General features: G+C 34.8%; 1 protein-coding gene across 1 annotated transcript in view; it reads left to right on the top strand.

Moving 5' to 3' along the window:
• The window catches only part of LOC118193980 (C-Maf-inducing protein-like), a 475282-nt gene that overhangs the window by 313443 nt on the left and 139326 nt on the right, over positions 1-22513 (top strand). Inside the window, exon 4 of the mRNA XM_085826581.1 lies at positions 3568-3639. Within this exon, the coding sequence (XP_085682707.1) occupies positions 3568-3639 (72 nt within the window). The remainder of the gene's footprint in view (positions 1-3567; positions 3640-22513) is intronic.

The following is a 22513-nucleotide window of genomic DNA, read 5'->3' as shown; positions in this document are numbered from 1 at the left end:
GTTAAAAGTAGTTTGCTTATCCTTATAAGCATGTTTGGTAAAAGTTTATAGCCATTTAAAAAATAAAACAGGAAATGTTTTTCCTCTCATATGATAAAAAATGACTGAGATGTTGAAAATTTCAGATGATGTTTTCTGAAAACTCGGGAGTCGTACGGCACAAATTGAAGAATGAAATATAAAATTTGTATTTAACTAAAATAAAAATAAGTGCTTATTAAAAGGTTTTTGATGTTAATAGATTAAGAGATGAGCATTAAAATGCAGACTGTCATGAAAAGCTTTCATCAATACATATGTTTTCAAAAAAGATTTTATTCAGAGACTCGTATAGAATTCAAGTTTCAGATAATGGTAATAGGCTACAAATATTGGCACATAACCCTAACTCGTAACATTATCTAGATAAAGTAAAAGTGAAGAACATTTTCCAACGAACTTTTTGTTATTTTTAGCATTTGAAAATTTATAATTTGTATAGAAAATTCTTTTCAGTTGCCAAATGTGACAAAATTATAAAGATATGTAAATCACAAAAGAATATCATTGAATAGCACTTAAAGGGGAGGGATCTCCCTCGAAGTATTCCAATATATTTATTTACCGCTCCCTGAATGCAAATTGAAAATGACGTCGAAAATCGAAAATCTTGAAATAAAATATCTTGTTAGTTTTTCTCGTACGGGAGTGACACTTTACGTAGTGCTTTCTACTATGGGTGCAAAGTTTTACTAAATACAAGCGTAGGGACCAAAAAAACGTCAGCGTTACAGTGTATAATTTGGAACTTATAATATTATGAAAATTGATATTCTGACATCTAATTTAAGTATTTGTTCTGGTCTTAAATTTTTGGGGATTCATTCTTCAGACAGAAGCCTAATCATAACTGTTTAGCTTGAAAATGTGTTGGGTGTTAAAATGGAATATGCAGAAAGATCAGAGGGCAGTTTTTCCTAAATTTTTAAAATTTTGGCGCATGTAATATTGTATACGCAGAAAGCTAATAATAGTAAAATGTAAGAATCAAAACATTAATTAACCAGTAGGAATAAGATGAAACCATAAGTGTCATATTTTTAGCTTAACTTCCTGTAGGAAACTCTGCATTTCTTTTCAGAATACTATTTGCTAGTATATCGTCTTTCTATTTCTTGCTTCAAACAGATTTTAAAAAAGTTGAGAAAGTTATACAGGATTTTTCCGGAAAGTAGTAGGATTGAATATTTTTAAAAACATTATTCACAATTTTGAAACATCGACTTAATTAGTTTTCAAAATATGTCCCTTCTGCATCAATTCAGCGTTTCCAGCAACTCTGCCAATCACTCAACACTACCTATAACGTAGAAAGCTTATTATTTTATTATTTAAGCTTTCTATATTCATATAAAGAATTGATTAGATTTTGGATAAAGTTAAACAACCAGAAGTGGTCATTTACGTGAAGAACGTAAAGGACTGTTTACAATAACAGGATTTTGAGCCAAAGAAACGAACGTAAATTCGATGGCATTTTCATAAGGAAAAAAAAAAAGAGAGGGCCTGTTTTATTACTGTTTTTATTACATCCCGCCAAACTATATGCATATATAACTGAAATAACATTTTCGATCCCCAAAACACGTTTTTATTATTTTTACTATGCTGTCTGTTTGTGATTGTTTCGTCCACGTTAACACATAACAATTTAAATGAACGCCCGTAATAGGTTTTAATGAAAAATTATATTAAAACCTATTCCAAACCTTTTCAATTTTAGTATTTAAGACTTTTATACTTAAGGAACTTCTATGTCTTCTCCAAGCCGAGTGGAAGAAAATAACACTAGCTGTCATACAAAGACTTGTGGAAAGTTTGCCCCGGAGGGTCCACCAACTATTGATTTTGAATAAAGTTAGTTTTTCTTTTCTATCACAGGTGTCCAAATACTTATTGGTAGTTAGTGTATATTAAATTTATATATATCATTGTTCTAACATAGGTATTTTGACACAAAATCGGACTCTGTCTGAAATAGCATACCCATTTTTTCATTCACATTTATTATCTCTTTTCCTTTATTAAACTTATTTGATTCTTCTTTTCATATTTCTAAATTTAGGTTCATCCCAAATAAAATTCGCCCATTTTTTATGATTTATTTTTTAAATTTGTATTTTTAAATAATTTTATAAATTTTTCGAAAAGAATTTTGTACTATATTTTCTAAAATTTTTACCACCATCTTAAAGTAGATGTATTTCTAAGCATGCTTGCAAAATATTGGAATTTTTCATTCAAAATTTTCGAAGTGAAAAAAATAAAGTGAATAAAAATAATAAATACATAGTGCGAAGTTCTTAGCAAGTGTTCGCTACAGCACACAAGCGAAGAGGAAGTCTCATGACATGCCACCTTTCCAAGTACTGATAGCAAGAGATGCTACTTGATTTTGGAAATCATGGCAGTCCATAATATTGCAGCAAAGCAATTATTCACAGCACGGACAATATTAGGTGGGAAAGTTTTCATTGTTCGTAAGAAAATAAGCTGCATAAGATCTAAGGTTATCTTCGTTCAAAATTTCGTAGTGAAAGATGTTAAAAAAGTATTGCATGATTTCACAGTCTTGCGCGTTACTTGAAAGTCCTAACAATTATTTCTAACAAGTTGCGCGTAATTCTATCAAGTTGCTTTGTAGTTGACAGTTTTTCGCGGAGGGTAAATAAGTTTTCATTCTGTGAAGCATAACACGTTCAAATATTTTACTGAGTCCGGATGGGCCGAAAACCATCGGATTGCGAATGGTTTTTGGCGGGTTTTGCAATGAGAATGAGAGCAAATGCTCTCTCTCCGGCCTTAAATAGTTTTCAACCGGCCGCCGAGATATTTCTAGCACTTTCTGCTTCTCGAAATTACTAGAAAGCAGTATGAGGGTCGAGTTATAGTTACATCTAACATAGTGGTTAATTACATTTATTCATTTACAATACCTATTACAGTAATAGAGGGACAGGACAGAAATGTCGCCAAATGGTACGTTTTGGCGATTTCGCGCGAGATTTGGTGACAAAATAAGTCACCAAAACGGTTGTCAGCTGGCAATATCTCGTCAAATTACCGAAATACCCATTTACTCAATGTTAAATGCACTTGCCCCTGTGTTCTTAATTTTACGGCATAGCTTGTATCTTAACGTTGCAGCTCATATTGAGTAGTTAATTTCCATTAACGATGATAATAGTTAAATTACTTAAACTCACCTACTTACGATGAGATTATAATGCAGACTGATGAAAAGAAAAAGTAGTTAAAGTATTAGATAAATATCGTTTTACTTTTCCGAATAATATATATTCGTAGGCAATTTCTTTTTCTGTCTGTAAACAAAAATGTGTTTTGATGTTTTGTGATTATAAAATGATAATTTATGTTCTTTCGGATGTATTTAAGTTTTAATGCCATTTTTTTATCTAATGAACTTAAATGTAGAGTTTTAATGAATGATGTTTTATTTTTATTTATGAGAAATGAAAAATGGTATTTGTTTTTTCTTCAAAAATGAAATAAGCATTTTTTTAATAGAAAAATATGTTGAAATACCGGAAGTTGTTGCTGAACACAAGACGGCCAGACGTCTTCATAAAAGAGCTTAAAGTGAGTATAATCTTCTTATTGATTTTTCAATTTAATCTTGATAAGATTCCCTAAAAGTCTTTAAAAATTTATGAAGAGATTTATCAGCTAATCCATTCCTTCCAGTATACTCTGAAATTTCATCTATATATATATGAGACAAAATACGAAAAGACAATTGGGACATTTCTGAGTTTTGTTTTTAATCCTCTTAGAACTTCAAGAAGAAAAAAAATAATTTTCGGAAGAAAATTTCTTGGGAATTCTGTTCGCATAAGATAATTTATATAAATCTTAATCTTCAGAAAGTTAAAAAATTTAATTGTTAAATATCTCATGCTGCAAAACCTGCAGAATTATGAACTTAAAAGATATGGAATCTTCTATTATATCTTTTGAGCACGATGAATTTTTATATACTGTAGAAGGATATTTTTTTCCTTTTTATATTTGAATCAAAAAATATCTTTCAGATGTAATTCTTTTTGCATTTAAGTGATGGACTTTATAGCACTTAGTGAATCATTTTTATAATTTTATTATTTTCTGGCTTGAATACACAACGCTATCTGAATGCTTTATCGAACGTTTATCTGAAAATTATAATTTTATTCAAGTGCCTTTTCAATTCAAATAATATTCATTTATTTCATATTTATTATTATTGATGGAGATTAAAGTTGAGTATGAACTCAGCGGTTAATAAATGGGCAAATTTGTCAAATTTCCCGGTGATGTAAATGGTTAACATGTTGGGTGTTGTAATTTCCGTGGTTCGAATCCCAGCCTGATTTTTCATATCTCTTTCTTTGAAACCTGATGAGTTTTGTATTAGCGTCTGAACAATGGGTGGACGTAATGCGTCGTCGCCTCCATTTGGTCGAGTGGCTGTCGTGCGTCTTCCTAGTTGTCCTTTAATGGAAACAATTTACTTACTCCCATGCATGCCGTTATAGTAAAAGTGGTTATTACCTCCGTTTGACAAGTGAAAGATCCAGGGTTCGAATCCTGGCAAAGGCACATTTGATTTTTTTATAATTTCTGGCTTCGAAATGTACGAAGGTGTCTACACTGTTAACAAAACGTAAGCCACGAGGTTTATACTAATACTACTTTATTCGGAATTCTGCTTTCCAACAAACGAACTCACGAGCGGCCAAGTGGCAAAATCCCTTAGTACTGGTAGTTCGACCTGAGTTCAAATATTGGTTCCAGATGTTTTTCCATGATTTTTCCACATATAAACAGTTATATGATCCCATTTCTCTTGTAAAGCCGTAAACGAGGCTATCCTAAAAGGATGGGATCTAAATGATCTAAATAATCCAATTCAATCATATGGAAGAGAAAAGTCTATTGTCACCCAATCGGTACTTATTTGTGCTTGTTCTGGGCCCCATTAGTGGCCGCGAGATTAAAACCGCTGAAGACTGAGAGTTCAAACTGGGTTCTATTCCGGGTGAACATGTTGGCCGTAGGATGGATTTTCATGTTTTGTTTCTATGTGTAACGTGAGTACGAACCAGTTTCCGTTAGAAAGTTCTCACCAAGGCAACTCTTCCTTTAGGCGTATAGCATTTGCGTGCTTTGCCATATTCGAATAACCTTACCTGTGCTTTTCCTGCAGTGAAACAGTGCTTCAACAAGAGACTTTAGAAGTCGCATAGCTCCCGAAATAATACAGGGTGGCCCACGAAATACTTCGCCTTCTGGCCGGTAGTATGAAAAGATGAGGGAACAAATGAATTTTTTTTCCACTTACGGACATGTTAAAACAACGATTCTGAAAGTGGTACTTGTTCACATATGTGCACAGCTGGAACATCGGAACGTGTTGGCTGAAAATGCGTACAGCATTGGGGTAAATGTAATCCAAGAAGATTACTATCTTTCTGATGCCATGAACACTAAAAGGACTAGATAGGTAGGCAAATAAACGTCGGAACATTGCTTTATTTCGTCTCTAGAAGATGTTTACTATGCTGCCAAATAGATAAATGGATAGTCAGTAGACTAAGATCTACAGTCTCCTCCATAAAAGCCTAGTACAGGTAATGAAGGCGTGCTACTTTATCGTGGACCGCGTTGTATTTTACTTTGCCTCAGTAAGGCAGCTTTGTATTACAAGAACTGTTTACTGCATTAAATGCTGAGTTTATTAGGACTTTACATGCAGACTAAATTCCAGACTTGTCGGCAAATTAGTGAACTACCCAGTTGTTGCATCAGGTTCTTCTATTTACAATAAAATTAATGTAAAATTCCTTACCTGCTGCATCTTCAGTGTTCTCGACGCCAGGCTTCTAATAATCACGTTTTCCAGTAAGAGTTTCTATTACAATTAGCAGGCCATCTTGTCTTTTAATTATTTATTCAAAGAAAACGCTAATATACACTATTTACAAGGTAAGTGATAATTATTTTAAGACAGTACATTTTTAGTTCTGAGTCTTTACGCTCCTCCGAGCGGTTCCAATCTCGACTGCTTCTCGGAACTTAATTACAGCAAAAGTAAAGGAAGAGATGCCCGCCACCTAGTGGCAAGAATGTGACATCCTCCCACCTTTTGATTTTACCTCGATAAGATGGGAAAATCAAAACAAAATTTATCAATAATCAAACAAAAATTCAAGTACAACTTTCACAAATATGAAAAGTAACTAATGTTCTAAAATTAATACTTACAAAGAAGGATTACACATCTAAACATTTTCTGCATTACATTCATACCATATCCAGATAACATGTTCCAATTGACAACTGTTAGGACAATTAAATTTCTAAAATACTGAAAAGAAACAAAAATTAGTATAGCAATTTAAAAATATGTAAGAGGTTTTACAGTTTTACGTCCATATCTAGTTTGATAGTTCATATCACTGTAACACTTATCCGCAGAGTTTTTTATGTTCATGGTGAAGTCACTAAACAAGTTAGGTCTATCAAGTTCGAGAGGATAAATACGTTTCACAGGTCTTAGGAGTTCACCCGTTGCAGTTTTCACTTTGACAACACGTACTTCGTTGTCTTTCCCAGGATATAGTTCTACAACACGACCTATTGGCCAATCTATTCTCTTCTTGTTGTCGCTGCCGACAAACACCAAGTCATTTTTGTTGATAGTCCGAGTAGATCGTTTAGATGGTTTTTGCACTAGGATAGCTAAATATTCATCACGAAATCTTTTGCGGAAATGTTCTCTTAAGTTGTGCAAGAACTTGTATCTTTTTGTCAGATTAATGGTATCCAGGTAGTCTAAGTCAGGCACTCCGACGTCGTGCACATCTTGTAGAAACATTGAAGGAGTTAGTACCGTCGTAAGATCATTTGGATCTTCTGAAAGGTACGTAAGGGGTCTTGAGTTGATTACTGATTCGATATCACAAAGTATAGTCAACATTTCCTCATAAGAGACACAGGACTTGCCGAGAACATTTCTCAACATCTTCTTCACTGTTTGTACCAACCTCTCCCACCAACCGCCCCACCATGAAGCAGTTGGGGGATTAAACTTCCACTGTATTCTCATACTAGTTGAATTACATTCTATTTCTTTCCAATCTATCGATCTTAAAAGATTTTCAGTTCCAACGAAATTAGTGCCATTGTCGCTGTAAATAATACTTGGACGACCTCTTCTGGCAATAAATCTCCTTAATCCCAAGATGAACGCATTTGTTGATAAACTTTCTATCAGTTCAAGATGTATCGCGCGATAGACCGCGCAAGTAAAGAGCAAGATCCATGCCTTTTTTCCTTTTCTTAAATAAAGAGGACCGGCTACATCGACTCCGGTCACTTCAAACACCAGAGCATCTCGAACTCGATCTTCAGGAAGAGGTGCTGGAACAGTCTCTATATTCTTTGCGCTATATCTTCTACAGCGAACACACTTCATAAGAACTTTACGTACTGTTTTTCTTCCTCTCAGGACCCAGAATTTCTGTCGAATATTGGCTAGTACGAACTGCACACCAGCGTGGGATAGTCGCAAATGGTAATCTAAAATTAACCTATGAACTAAGTCATGATTTGAGGGCAATACAATTGGACAGAGAAAATTTTCTTCTTCCTCTCTTCTAGTAATCTTGGTCTTTAACCGAATAAGGCCATCTGAGTCAAAAAAGGTACAAAGGTTGCTAACTTTAAGTTCTTTGCCAAATGCTTCTATTTGTATTATCTTGCATATTTTCTTTTCTACAGTTTCTATTTCCGGGACCGTGAGTTCTCCTGATTGTTTAGAATCTGGTCTTCTGCAGTTTTTGATAAATCTGCATATCCAAGCAGTTATTCTTAACATTTTATGGTAAGATGAATATTTCTCAAAAAAATTTTCTACCCTTTGCGTATTTAGTGCAGAAATGACTGATTTCCTTTTTTCTGAATTCACTATTTCCATGTCCGGTATTTCCCTTTGTCTAGGCCATTCTTCCTGATTTTTCTTCAGCCAGTCGGGGCCCTCCCACCATCTAACTACTAAAAGTTGTTTAGCGGTGCAACCTCTTGATGGGAGGTCAGCTGGATTTTTTGTTCCAGCAATATGTTTCCACGTTTTTGGATCCGTCAGTTTCCTAATCTCCCTGACTCTGTTTTCCACAAAGACAGCCCAGACAATCTCTTCCCTTTGAATCCATGTCAAAACTGTTGTAGAATCCGTCCAAAAATGCGTTTCCATATTTTGCCATTGCAAACCATTTAAAACAGAAGAGCATAGTCTGGCACCTATCGTGGCAGCTATCAATTCCAGACGAGGGATCGTAATAGATTTTACGGGAGCTACCCTAGACTTCGATGCTAACAGATGAACTTCAACTCCAGAATTCGTCACAGTTCTCAAGAAAACTGCAGCAGCATACGCATTACTACTGGCATCACAGAATGTGTGAATGCTGCAGAACTTCCTATTGTCCTTGCTGGAATGTATCCAACGTAGGAGGGATATTTCTTTTAAGAGAAAAAGGCTTTTATACCAATTCACAAAATTTTGTTTTGTACTCTCGTCAACTTCAGTATCCCAAGAAATTCCTGTTTTCCATAGGTTCTGCAACAATATTTTAGAATACAAGAGAACAGGACTCACAATACCAATAGGATCAAATATTTTGTGTGTTACAGCGAGAATTGTTCTCTTCGTTATTATACCCATTTCAAAATCTTCTAGCCAATTCAGATTCAAAGTTAAATTATCTTTCTGACAGTTCCATAACAGACCCAATACGGGTGAAATAGTTTCCTGTTTCAGGTTATCTCCATTATGTAACCAACCTCGAAGATTAAACTTTCCTTCATTCATTATTTCTCGAGATTTTTCGATGAACTGAATCATCTCGGATTCTTTGTCAAAACTGGCAACAACGTTATCTACGTAGAAGCTACGCAAGAGTTTAGCTATTATCTCCGTATCATATGAAGAATTTTTCATGTACTTTTGTAGATGGAATTCTATAACAGCTGCCAAAAGGAAAGGACTACTCTTAACCCCAAATACTACCCTAGTATGACGAAATATTTTCGTTTTCCTTTCTTCCACATCATTCCACCAGAAAAACTGAAGCCAGTCTCTATCTTGAGGCCTTACACTGATCTGTAAGAAAGCCTTTTCAATGTCTGCTATAGCAGCAAACTTGCCTTCCCGAAATCTCAACAAAAGAGATGGAATTAGTTCTATCAAATTTGGTCCACACTCCAAACACTGATTTAGAGAAGGAGACGATTGTTTCCTCGCAGACGCATCAAACACCGGTCGAATTGGTGTTGAGCTATTTTCTTTGATCACCGGTCTATGCGGTAAATAATGTCCAAAGTCAACCGCAATATTTTCTTTAACTTCTTCGATCACTCCTAAGTTACACCAGTCATTAAAAACTGCATTGTATGAAGAAAATAAATTTTGAGATAAAAGTTTCTGGGTGGTAGATTGTAGACGTTTCAACGCTAAATCCTTGTGGGTGGAGAGTGGTACATGATTCTCCGCCAACGGAAGTGCGACTTCATAACGCCCTTCTTCGTTTAGAGATACAGAATTTTCGAATTGCAATTTTGCTTGCAAATTCCTTTCCTCTCTAGCCTTTTTTGTAACTGGATCTGTTATTCCGATAACATCAAGCCTCCACAGTTCTGACAACGTGGCATCAGAAATATGTAAAGATAACGAAAGCGTGGAAAAGGAATTTTCTATTTCATAATTGTCAGTGTTCGCTTTCCCCATGACTGTCCACCCAAGTCTTGTACTTACAGCAACTAATCTTCCCCAAGGAAGAACTTCGATTTTACCTGTAAATAAATTTGCAGCAACATCTGCCCCTAACAACAAATGAATCTCTTGGGGGTTCTCCTGGAATAATCTGCAATTTCCATTTTCAAAAACATCACTGACGTAAATTCCTCTTCTTCTAAGTTCCCCAATCCAGTGTATATTTTTGATTTTAGGGACCGAAGAACATATTTTTCTTTCATCCAATACATTGATTTCGCAATTATACCGTTTATCTACGCTACCCAATTTTATTCTATAACGTTTATGTTTTTCCGAAACTTCTATGCCACCGAAAAGTCCGTGGGTTACACTTTGTTCACCTAAGCTTCTTAATTGTAACCTTTCTGCTGCATACCTGCTTATGTATGAGTTTTGACTTCCGGTGTCAATTATCGCTCGAACAAATTGGTTATTCCCTCTTCCATATATGCGAACAATTAAAGTTTGCAAATATACTTCTGAACATCCTGCTTGATTTGAAAGTACTTTATTTTCTATCTGTTCGTCTTTTTTAATTTCCGAAACCTCGACAGAAGGATTTTGTTTATTACACATAATAGTTGCATGTTGTTTTTTACAAATAGAACAAGTTATTTTTGTTCTGCAGTTTTGAGCCAAATGGTGTAATTTTAGGCATTTATAGCAAGCACATTTTCTTTTTAAAATGTCCCTTTTTTCTTGTAATGATAAGCCGGAAACGAAACTACAGTCATAAGTCTTGTGAAATTGATTACAGAAGACGCAGTTCGTATTTTCCTCTCTGCCTTCGGATTTTGTAAACAAATCTGTAGCGGTCGGAATCTTTGGTTTATTATGTCTATTTGAGAAACCATATGCGCTTTTCGTTGCAGGGGGGGGGGAAGAAGACTGTCGCCGATCGGATACTTTTTGCTGTTGCGAAACCGTTGACCTCGTGCGTTCGCGGGATGAAAGTTCTGCGTGTAAAAATGACATTAAATCTTTTATATTATAATCAGTGCAAACATTTTGTGTTCTGTGAAATTCAAGCGTTAATTCTGAAGGCAATAACTTCAAAATCATCGGACACAGCAAAGCGCTGTAAGATTCCGATACAACATCTAACGCTTCGAGACATCTAATCTGCGTTTGTACTTTATCATACAAGTTACGAAATGTTTTTATGTCATTCGCATTTTTTAATGATTCAACATTCAGCAAATTATTCATGTGCGCATTAATAAGAATGTCTGTCCTTCCAAAACGGTCGTGTAAGATTTGAATTGCTGAATCATAATGCTTTGGCGATAACGGAAGTCCTTGAACGCAGCTAGCAGCTGTTCCTCTTAAATATGCTTTCAGGTAATTAAATTTGTCTACTTTGTTCAATGATTCGTTATTATGTATTGAGGACTCAAAACTATTCCAAAAAGTAAGCCATTGACTACTGTTCCCATAAAATACGGGAATCGAAAGTTTTGGTAATTTAACATTAGGTGTGTCTTTTATATTTTGCTGAGTGTTAGGTGCATTTAAGTCATGATTAAGTTCCTTAATCCGTTTCTTAAGCCTGAATTTCCATAACGTTATCTTCTCGCGATATTGTTCTGTAATTTCGAATTCATTTTCGAATTCATCTACACTCAGAATTGGTTCAACTTCCACATCGGCATTAGATAGCGTTTCGGTTTTAGCATTAAGCTGTTCTAACAATTCTTCGAGCTCATTAATACTACCTTCAGATTTATTTAATTCACTTTCGATTTTCTTAAATAGTTTTGTAACGGCAGTTCTAAAGATACTTCTTTTCTTTTTTAATTTATCTACTTCAGCCATTATCTTTCTTAGATTCAAACGTTTACACAAAAAATATACGTCTCATGAAAAACAAATATTTAACTCTTACTTAGAAAACAAAATTATTCTTTTGCTGAATACTTCAAGAACAAGTATTAAAATCTTCAATTTTAATATTCAGCTTTTGAATTCACTTTATTAGAACTTTTCAAAAAACCTGGCGTCCCTGTTCGGGCGCCATAAAAATGTTGCATCAGGTTCTTCTATTTACAATAAAATTAATGTAAAATTCCTTACCTGCTGCATCTTCAGTGTTCTCGACGCCAGGCTTCTAATAATCACGTTTTCCAGTAAGAGTTTCTATTACAATTAGCAGGCCATCTTGTCTTTTAATTATTTATTCAAAGAAAACGCTAATATACACTATTTACAAGGTAAGTGATAATTATTTTAAGACAGTACATTTTTAGTTCTGAGTCTTTACGCTCCTCCGAGCGGTTCCAATTTCGACTGCTTCTCGGAACTTAATTACAGCAAAAGTAAAGGAAGAGATGCCCGCCACCTAGTGGCAAGAATGTGACACCAGTTTAGTTACGAAGTCCTTTATGTATCTATTGCGTCATAACGCTTCTCATTCGCTCTACGAACAACTTCTTGATATTTGAATTTTTCTTAGCATTCTCAGCCATGAATCATCACCTTTCCCTCATAAATTAGCGCCCTAACTTTGCATGAAATATAGTATCTCTACATATTACCATTTCAATGGACTTAGCTGCGTTCAGACGACGGTATAAAGGGCTTAAATGTTTTAAACCGAGCTGAGTTGTCTGTGCTACATCACAAAATCTGGTTTAGGGCTCTTCGCATAAAGTTCGAAGTTTTCAACTTTATGCCGAGTATGTCGATAACCATCGACCAATCAGAGCTAACGCGCGAAACCAGAATAAGAAAGCAGAGCGGGAAAGCTGTAACCATAATCCACGCATTGGCAAATTTAGCTTCTCTGTGTCGCAGGTGTGAACGGAAATTTCTGCATTTTATTCTTTGTGACTATACCTCTGTGATATTTATTTCACTGTCTGAACACAGCCTTAGGTATCATTTTTGCTTCATAGTGACACCATAATGTATATTTATTTTTTAGGCAATTTTTTCCCTCGGTATTTGTTCCTGTTTAAAAAATGTTCTGAAAAAAAATGTAAAGAAATTTAGATGTTACTCACATTTTGTTTAAATTTATTTAGAAAATGAGAGATGTTTATGAGTTTTAATAATGTACTTCCTTTACTAAATTCCATTTGTAGCTTCTTAAAAGACAAAAGAGTATTTTTAAGCATTCTAGTCCTTAATTTGCTTCTCATTAAAAGAAATAGATTTCAAATTTTGCGTTAGACAAAAGTGTTTAATATTAATGAAAGTTTTTTTTATTATTATTTACATATGAAGGATTCAAGAGATTCGAGAACCTTGATTGTATTTTTTTTTACTTTAATTTTACTCGAACAGTATTTTACTTTAATGCGATTTTGCATTTCAAAAAGAAATGTTGAAACAAATGGCTTAGCTTTTAAAAATAAAATTTATTTTTGGGCTGAGGTTTTATGTAATTCAAGTGTACAAATTTAGTTTCAAGCGTTTGCATTATTTTAATACATTCTTAAATTTCTAATACATATTAAAAATTTAAAAAACTTAACGTTAAACTATTCCTTGGCTATACCATAACCTGAAATTTTCAAACCTGAAAATTGTAATTGTTGCAATCTAGCTTTTATAGCTTTTTTGGTAAATTAACCTGAAGGAATTAGCAGTGTATTTCTGAAACATTTCTTACTGCCTGTGAACCGTGTAAAACCTTTCCCACAACGTGCAACTTCAAAAGTAATGGAAGTTTCCCCAAATTTCGTTCCAAGAACTAATTTTAGTTCCTTTAGAAGTTTTGAAGCGGAAGAAATCTTTTTCACTTTCACCGCTGCCTTTGAAATATTTTAAATTAACTTTGCTCCAATGTCACAAAATGCCTTGCGGCCGAATTCTGGGGAAAAAATGTTTTAGCTTGATTTTACAATTTTAATCAGAAACTTTTTTCTCTGACCTTTTCTGAATTGTTAAAGGTTTTTGAAAGGGTAAATGTGAAGGCATAATTAAGTTAAAAGTTAAAGTCTGTGAGCGCAAGAAATTTGTTATTTAACTTTACCATATAAGACACTTAAAGATTGCTGGCCGACTAGAGAAACTATCTCACAAGAAAAGGTATTGTACATACCGACAACAATTGCCACAAAAAGTTCAATGTGAATCATTCAAGTGTGAAAATTTCAGATATGTATAATTTCAGGCGTAAAACATTTTTAAGTTTCTGAAAATAATAATAATAACAGGCATTTGGTCCCCCTGAACGGTCCGCAAACTCCTGAACGGTTTCCGTTCAAAACATCGCAGACGAAAAAAGTCGCTGAAAAAACGAAGCAAGGGGGGGGACGTCGACGTCATCATGGGAGAAAAGAAACTGATGCAAAAATTTCGAAATTTAAAATATCGGCGTACAAAATATCGTGACAATAAATAAATAAATAAAATAAAATGCCTGCAAATCATCGTATCATCGCAGGCAATACATTTTCTGACTATAAAAAGTTGAAGTGAATTTGTCGTGTAAAGCTTTGTGAGTACAAGAAGAAATAAATATTTTTACTTTTATATTTCATATTTCTTGATAAGCTAATAAATGCTTATTGATGAAGCAAGAAGGAAACTTAAGCATTCAGAATCTGGAAATTAGTGAAAATTAATGCTACCATATAGCAATTAATAGAATTTTAAACTTATCTGTTTCTGTGTCTAATCGTTTTATGCCATATTTTTTAATGAAAAAATGTTAACACGCTGAAAAATGCTCTTTATAGTAGGGGTCAATAAAGATTTTTAATAACTAGCAATGTAAGTTTACCGACTGAATGTTTTCAAACGCGACAGAAATTTGCCAATCCAATGGTTGCAATTTATATGCCCTATTCTGGAGGTTACGGGCAATTGTGGCGTCTCATGCTTTGCCCCGTGCTTCTTCACGTGCTTGACCCCTGTAAGTCCACAGCGATTGTTGTCGGAAAGCCCAGTAATTTCCCTTGTCCGTTCTTACCAATGAAGCAGCGGCGGAATATTGTCCAAAAAACTCAGGTTTGTATTATAGGTACGAAAAGGGGGTTGGACGTAAAGATTTAGGACTTAATTAAGGAGCACCATACGTTGCTTGAAGTATTATAGCTCGACCGTCTCATCCGCGACCATGAGCGCAAACACTCATTCGTCATTCGGACCGAATTATTATCAAAATAGGGTGGAAGGATGGGGACTTTCTTTTCCTCCAGCATAGCTCTTTCCGGAGAGAAATATAGAAAAAAATTAAAAGTGGATCTTACGTTTAAACCTAAGTGTAAAAAGACCATAAAAATTAGATAAACCATAAAAATTAGATATCTCTTAAACAGGCGCAAATTTTGCACTAAATGTTAGAATTAATATCTTATAACTTAAATTTTGATAACCAATTTTTAATCTAATGTTTTTTATGTGCGTATTTTTTATACAAATAGCCAATAGGTTGTTCAAATGGCAAAATATATTCTGTTTTTAATATTTCTATTGAGAAATTGAAAAATAATCATTTTAAAATGTAGTGGTGGTACTAAAGTTTTTTTTTTTTTTTTCAAGATTTTTTTTCTAATGGCAGATTGTGAACAATTACAAATGTAACCCAGTCTATTAATCTATACAAGACCGGACGTAGTGGTCTCTTTATGATGGAGGCACCCAATAGGTGGGCCACCATCGTCTTTCCTATGAAGGGACGGACAGTTACAACCATGCCTTCTCCGGGATTCAAACCCAGGCCCTTTGGCATCGCAGCCAGCTTCCCTGAACACTATACCGACTGGGCGGCAATTTTTTTAGATTATACGCATTAATCAAAGGTTGAAAACCGCTGATTTAGTGTTTTCTGTAGTATAGCATCATTGCAGAAATATTGAAACACTTTAAAACAGTAAACAGTAAAGTGTACGATATTTAACAAAGGATTTTGACTATCTCGTACGAACATATATATGGAATACTGCATTACATTAAAAGATTCTATAGCGGTAGATTTTAACACAAAAACAACAGTAGATTTGCCAGTGAGGGAACGAATGATTTTAGCTAATTTGCATTCTACGGCAAAACAGCTTATCTGACAAATTGTGTTGTATACTTTACTGTATGCATTAAATATTAGAGTTAACTGTCCCTCAACTGCCACGCATGAGTATCAAAGAGACGCTCATGCGTGATACGGATTAGTTCATTTAACAAATAATTTGGTAAGGTATGGTTAGGGCAATAACTGTATATCGGTGTTGATTTCCATGATTATTTTTGACACATTTTTGTAGATTTTCCCAGCAAATCTCGAATAAATCCGAATCTTGGATTTTTTTTTTTTTTTTTTTGTTAATCTCGCTATTAGTTGGCTAGTAGCCTTGATCTTCGCTTTGTCCTTATTGTCACTTTATTGTATCACTTTTCGAATAACAGGATGTTGCTACGAAATATTATCGCCATGTATTATTTTTAAAGAAATAGCACAGCGAATATAAAAAAAATGGCAACACGAATAAAAAGACGTTGCCACCAAATGCTATCGCCATGTATTATTTTTGAAGAATTAATATAGCGAATATAAAAAAAATGCATGGCAACACATAACATTATATCAGGAATTCTAAAAATATGCTGTTTTTTAACCTCTGACCGGAAAGGGCGTATATGTCCTTGTAGGTCCACACACACACATATATATATATATGAGTGTGTGTATATGTGTATATATATATATATATATATATATATATATATATATAATTTTAGCAGTAAAATCAAGAAAAGGCATTATTTTATTGGCCAGTTTAGGGAAATTCGGAGTTTCTTAAGGAAACCCTCTGTCGGTTGCTTTTGTGGTTTTGCGGTTGCTTTTGTGGTTTTGCTCTTGAATTTTCTGTGGCGTAAGTCCGAAGACAGTAATTAAAAAGACTAAAAGTTAATAATAAAAGGACAGAGTTGTGTAGATCATCTTACTAGGAAAACTTAACATTGATATGGTGTACTGAGAAAAGACTGAAAAAAATTAATGACAACACTTAACGCTGTGTTCGAAATTCTAAACATATGCTGCTTTTAAAAATTTTTTTGATTTTGCTGGTACATACTTTTAGGTGGCATAAGTGTGAAGAAGTAAGTAATGTTTAATAATAAACAAACAAAAAAAACGTTCTATCTTAGTAATACAAGTCAACACTGATATGATAGACTAGGAGAATACTAAAAAATTTCGGAAAATGTATAGAAACACTTAACATTCTACTGGGAATGCTTATGCAGCTTTTAAAATTTTTGTGATCTTACTGTTAAATTTTATGTGGCGCAGTTGCGAAGAAAGCGGCGTTTGATAATAAAGTTAAAAAGACAAAAAGAATTTGTGTTAGCAGGACTAGAGCAGATTGCTAACTGAAAGCTCAGGGAGAGCATAAAATACCCTTACAAACCCTCTGGTGCAATGTTAAAATCTGAATCCTTTCAGATTTTTCTTCCCCCCCTTTCATTTTTTTAATTTTTTTTTATTTGTATTATAATTTTTAGGATATTTTTGCATTTAAGTATTTTTTCCCTCCTTTCCATTAAAACTTTCACAAAAATATACTGCAACGTAAATCTCCACCCAAATCAAAAGTAGAAGATTAAACTTGGGCTATCCTAAGTTTTGTGGGACTTCTGAAATAGGAAAAAAAAAGCCATTTACCGAAGTTACATAACCCTGGTTTGAACCTTTATACTATTTCGAGAAACACCTTTTTCTCGCATCACAGTCTGGAGATTCAGTTCTTTCATGCTTTTCATCCACAGGAAAATCTAAAACAGTTCGCACACCACTCTCTAGTTTATTCCCATCATGTATACATTTCACCTCGATATTTTCAGCCGCTGGTACATGCCCATTTACTTCCATTTCCTGGGAATCAGTTCCGATGTTTGCAGCATGGTCGCGAATAGAATACGATCCTTTACAAGCAGAATAATCCGGGTTTAGAATCAAGTCCTTGTCTGCAAAATCTGCACTGTGAGACGCACACATAGTTTGCAAAAATTGGTGAATTTTCTTGCAATACTGGAGTACACTGCTTAAGCTGTATATCAGCTTCTTCCATCTCTGCATCACATGCACGTTCAGGTGGTTCAATTGTTGCTAACTGCGATTTCGTAATTTCACTATCACTTTCGTTGAACTTAATAGTCGCATTTTCACTTTCTTCTACTTCCACTTCAGGCACATGAGAATTAGGAACTTTACTTACATGAAATATTTCTTCACCTCTTTCAGAAGCTTTACAAGCCATTTCGTTTATTTCTTCATCATTACAAAAAGTATTATCACTGTCTTCCAGTTCAACTTCGGACACCTGAGGATGAGAAACGTCTTCCCCGTCTTTTTCTTCATCTTTTCGTTTTCTTTCTTTAATCTCATAAGATGATTTCATCCTTTATTTCTTTAGCTTTCTCGGATACTTCACTAATTACTTCCTCCATTTCTTCATCCTTTGATTCTTCACATGCCACTTTCGTCATTTCCTCATATTCTCTTTCCTCTGCAGGCGGGCCACTGGCATTCACTCACAAATCCCACCTCTGACACCATTTGCTACGTTATTTTCATTCTTCACGTTCGTACGGGGTTCGTGTGGATTTGGAGTGAATAACAACGACCGCTTTTGATGGAATATCGAAACACACTTTATTGGCCGGTATTAATCAGGACAGCTCTAAAGTCACGTTTTACAGTCGTCGCAGATGTACTATAAACTCGTTGGAACAATCAGCGACACAGCCTTCAGGTTATCAGGCTATACGGTGGAGACAGCTTCACTGCAAAGCACCAGAGTGCAGCTCCCAACTCTGCTTGGTCGTTCTCCGAACTCCACGTACTCTCGAGACTCTCCACGCTACAACTCGCGATGCACTCGACGACATACAGAGCACAGCTCTCGACTCTTGGGTTCAGATCTTCCCGGAGCTCAACACACTCTTTCGACAATGCACTAACCGCGATACACTAAGAGACTCCTTCGGTGCAGTCGACGACCAACTTAGCACTCGCTGAGCGACTGTCAACTGACTAACTCGATACTAACTGACTCTCCGCGTACCCGCAGGTTTTATATAGCTTTTGGCTTGTGTCCTAGAACATTCTGGGCTAAAGTGTCAGAATTCGTTCCAGAAGGTTCTACATCCGTCCATGGCATATGGCCAATTTTGTCGCCAAATGGGCTATTTCTCGCCAAATGTGGTAACCATGCCTTCCATTGCCATTTTATGGCAACCCTAAACCTGCTTTGCGGGGAAGCTATCTTACCGTGCCTGAATATTTCGTAATAATATGAACACATGATACAATGCAAATATACAGTGTAATATAAATGTTCGATATGAATACAATTAATGCAATATAATATTGATATATATTACCATACATGTAAAATTATAAAATTAAGTGAAACAGCACGCAAATGTAATATACATTTATAAAATAATACAAAATAATATTAATACATGTTATAATACAAGATAAATTATAATATTAAGTGAAATAATACGCCAAAAAAGAAATGCTGAAGATACTAAAGCAACAAGAATCAGCGTGTCTTCAGTATGTGATAAATTCTAAATAACATACTAATGACAATTATATATTTGTTATTATTAATTATTATTATTAAATTTGTTATAGAGTTGATAGGTTTTTCGATAGAGGAGACATGAAAATGCGCAGTGACCTCCGAGGACTCGAACTTCAGACCTCCCGATTACGCGTCGGACGTGCTTCCAATTACACCACAAAGGCACGTGGAAAGGAGGAAGAAAATACTTTGTATACTTTCTCTTTTGAAGGACGATTGGGGGTGAGACGCCCAATTGCCAAATCCTGGTGGTGACGAATTATCGTCCCATACCTTTTAGTTCGGGTACCACTATAGAGCTTGATTATAGAGTCGTTAGTTTTTTCGATGCAGGAGACGTGAAAAATTTATAATGTCCTCGCCCGGATTCGAACTCTGGATTTCCCGATTGCGCGTCGTACGTGCTTTTAAGTTATACCACGAAGGCAAGCGGAAAGGCGGAAGAACCTTTTAACGTGTTATGTAATATATCTTACACACAATGTATTATATCACAATTTATAATGTTTTGATTATTTGAATATGGCGATCCATATAAGGGCTATTTTCTTAAGGAGAGGAGTGTCTTCTTGGAGGATTTTATTAGGGAAAAGCCTGGAAACCAACCATGCAATTAGTCTGGGTTCGAAACTAGGACGAACTACCATCAACAGTCTTTAGCCACTCGACCACTGATGAAACCAATATATAATGTAATTACAATTGCAATACTGTATTGGGAAATATGGATGATTCGGCGTGGCAAAATTTTTAAGGCCAACTTGTGTATGAGCATACTAAAATTAGTAAAAACTAACAAGATAAAAGAGTTTAAAGTAAATATTAGTAACAAATAGCATAAATAAATGGTCATTGACTGCAGTGTCGTTAGAGGTTGAACTTCCTCAGAGCTCATGCTTCTATAACGTTTAATCACAGTAGAAACTCTAGAGTAGTGGTTCTCGTTTTGTTTTGCTACATGCATCCCTTTCACCATTGCTAGGAGATTATCCCGACCTCTTTTCCAAAACTCAATATATATACTACATTTACATTTAGATTGTTTTTTTATAATGCCACGGTTGGAAGCAAGTTGACCACATTCATCTTCCCTGAAACTATGAAATTTCCTCCAAGGGGGGTATTTACTCCTGGTTGAAAGCCCCTGCTCTAAAGCTGGAGTGCTTGGCTGGTTTTATGAATAAATTGCTATTAGTGGAGATGCAGAAATCAGGAATTTTGCATTTAATGGAATTTTATATATTTTATGCGATTTCCAAAGCGACTTGTCTCGGCCTGTATTTGTTCGGGTGAAAGTGGTTCAAAACATATATAATTTTTGTTAGCGTTTTTTGGAGTTAATTTTATATATTATGGACCCCCTCGGCTGCATATAAATATCTTTAGTAAGGTAAAAAAAAGTTTACTAACTGGAATTTACCTCATAGAAAGCCGTTATAAAAATTTTATTTTGTAAACTGTTACTAAAAACTGCCCCGTGACCAAACTGTACTAGTCTTTTGAAGGTTGATTTATAAGGTATTTCTCCCGCCTTCTTAGTGTGCCTTCGTAGTGTAGTGGTCTACACGCTAGGCGCGTATTCCAGAGGTCCGTGGTTCGATTCCAGGTAAAGGCGTTGCTCATTTTTCACATCTCTTGCTTAAAAAAAAAATAACCTAATGTCTCTACAGTGGCGCCTGAACTAAAAGGGTGGTGGATGATGATTCTCCACATCCAGGATTTAGCGATTTTTGTCCCCTAAAATCCCAGTCGCCCTTTAAAAGGGGGAGTATATAAGGTATTTCTTCCGTCTTTCTGGTGTAGTTGTTAGTTGTCTGCATGCTAAGCGCGTATTCCAGAGGTCCGCGGTTCGATTCTTGGCGAAAGCTTTGCTCATTTTTCATCTCTCCTGCTTCCAAAAAAATACCTAATGTCTCTACAGATTAATTTTTTAAAATGAAACTTGGGTTTACGATCAACCATTCAAAAGGTTACAATCGTTCTGAAATTCTTAAGAGCTTTTTCTAATGATTTATTTTTTTACACTTGTTCACAAGACAGCTGAAATGTTTTATAAGGCGTGATTCGGCAACAGTTTTCATTTGATTTCAGAGAATTCACTTTTTTTTTTTTTTTTAATTTTATTTTATTGCTTGGAACTCTTTTGCAAGCTTCAGAGTTTCTTATTAATAAAAATGTAATGAAGTGTTTTCACGATAAATTACGCGTATTTTTCATTTTCAGCAGTAGTAGCATTCTTTGTTGTTTTGATGTTACCATAGAGACGCCGTTCTATGTAGGAGATATTGAAAGATTTGATAAATGCAGGTTACTTAAAGATTCTTGTTCAAATGAATTCTTGTTTCGCCTCACGCTCTTGTTTTCGACGGTGACAAAAGTTAATATGCCGCCTTTCCTATGCTCTGAGTTTTTATTCTTGCTTTTAAAATACTCTTTTACAGTTCATTGGCCTTTAATTCAATTTATTGTGTCTGTTTTATCGGAATTGTAGAAGGATTCTGCTTTGGATTTCATAGATATTACTGTGAACCCTCTCGCAGTGATTTCTTCCAGTTGTTGATCATTACAAAAAGTAACTATGAGAATACATATAAACATTATTACATTATTATTTTCAAAGATATTCACTACCTAACCGACCAAGGCATGAAATATATATTTAGGAGACTCATTGTAGTGAACTCCCGGTAAACCGTGGGCGGATTAACGGGTTGCGAAATAACCAGATCTTGTATAAATGAAATTTTAATTTATTTATTTCGGAGCGATGAAAAAGGGTATTATCCCAAACGATCAGCATAAAAAATATACTGTTTACTGAAAATTTACCATCAGAGTAAAGCAAAACTGTCTACGAAAAAAAACGAAAATGAATGTGCATGTATCCCATGTATGTATGGAAGTATCTGACAGTTATTTGTTTTCTATAAGGCTAATTAATTTAATTGTAATTGTATTCAATTCCGAAATATAAAGACATTGTAACTCATGAATATGAAATAAATATTCCATTGCAATTAGCTTAAATGTAATCTAGAGTTGAGACGAGTTTTCTCGAATCCTAATCCTGGAAGGTTTGCCGAATCCTTCATATTGTTTGAAGAAAAAGTTGAAA

This window comes from Stegodyphus dumicola, chromosome 1 (genome assembly GCF_044657685.1).
Source record: "Stegodyphus dumicola isolate Sdum_Otavi_A_Nest chromosome 1, ASM4465768v1".
NCBI lineage: Eukaryota > Metazoa > Arthropoda > Arachnida > Araneae > Eresidae > Stegodyphus > Stegodyphus dumicola.
The sequence above is the reverse complement of the archived record's forward strand: the minus strand, read 5'-3'. Positions and strand labels throughout refer to the sequence as shown.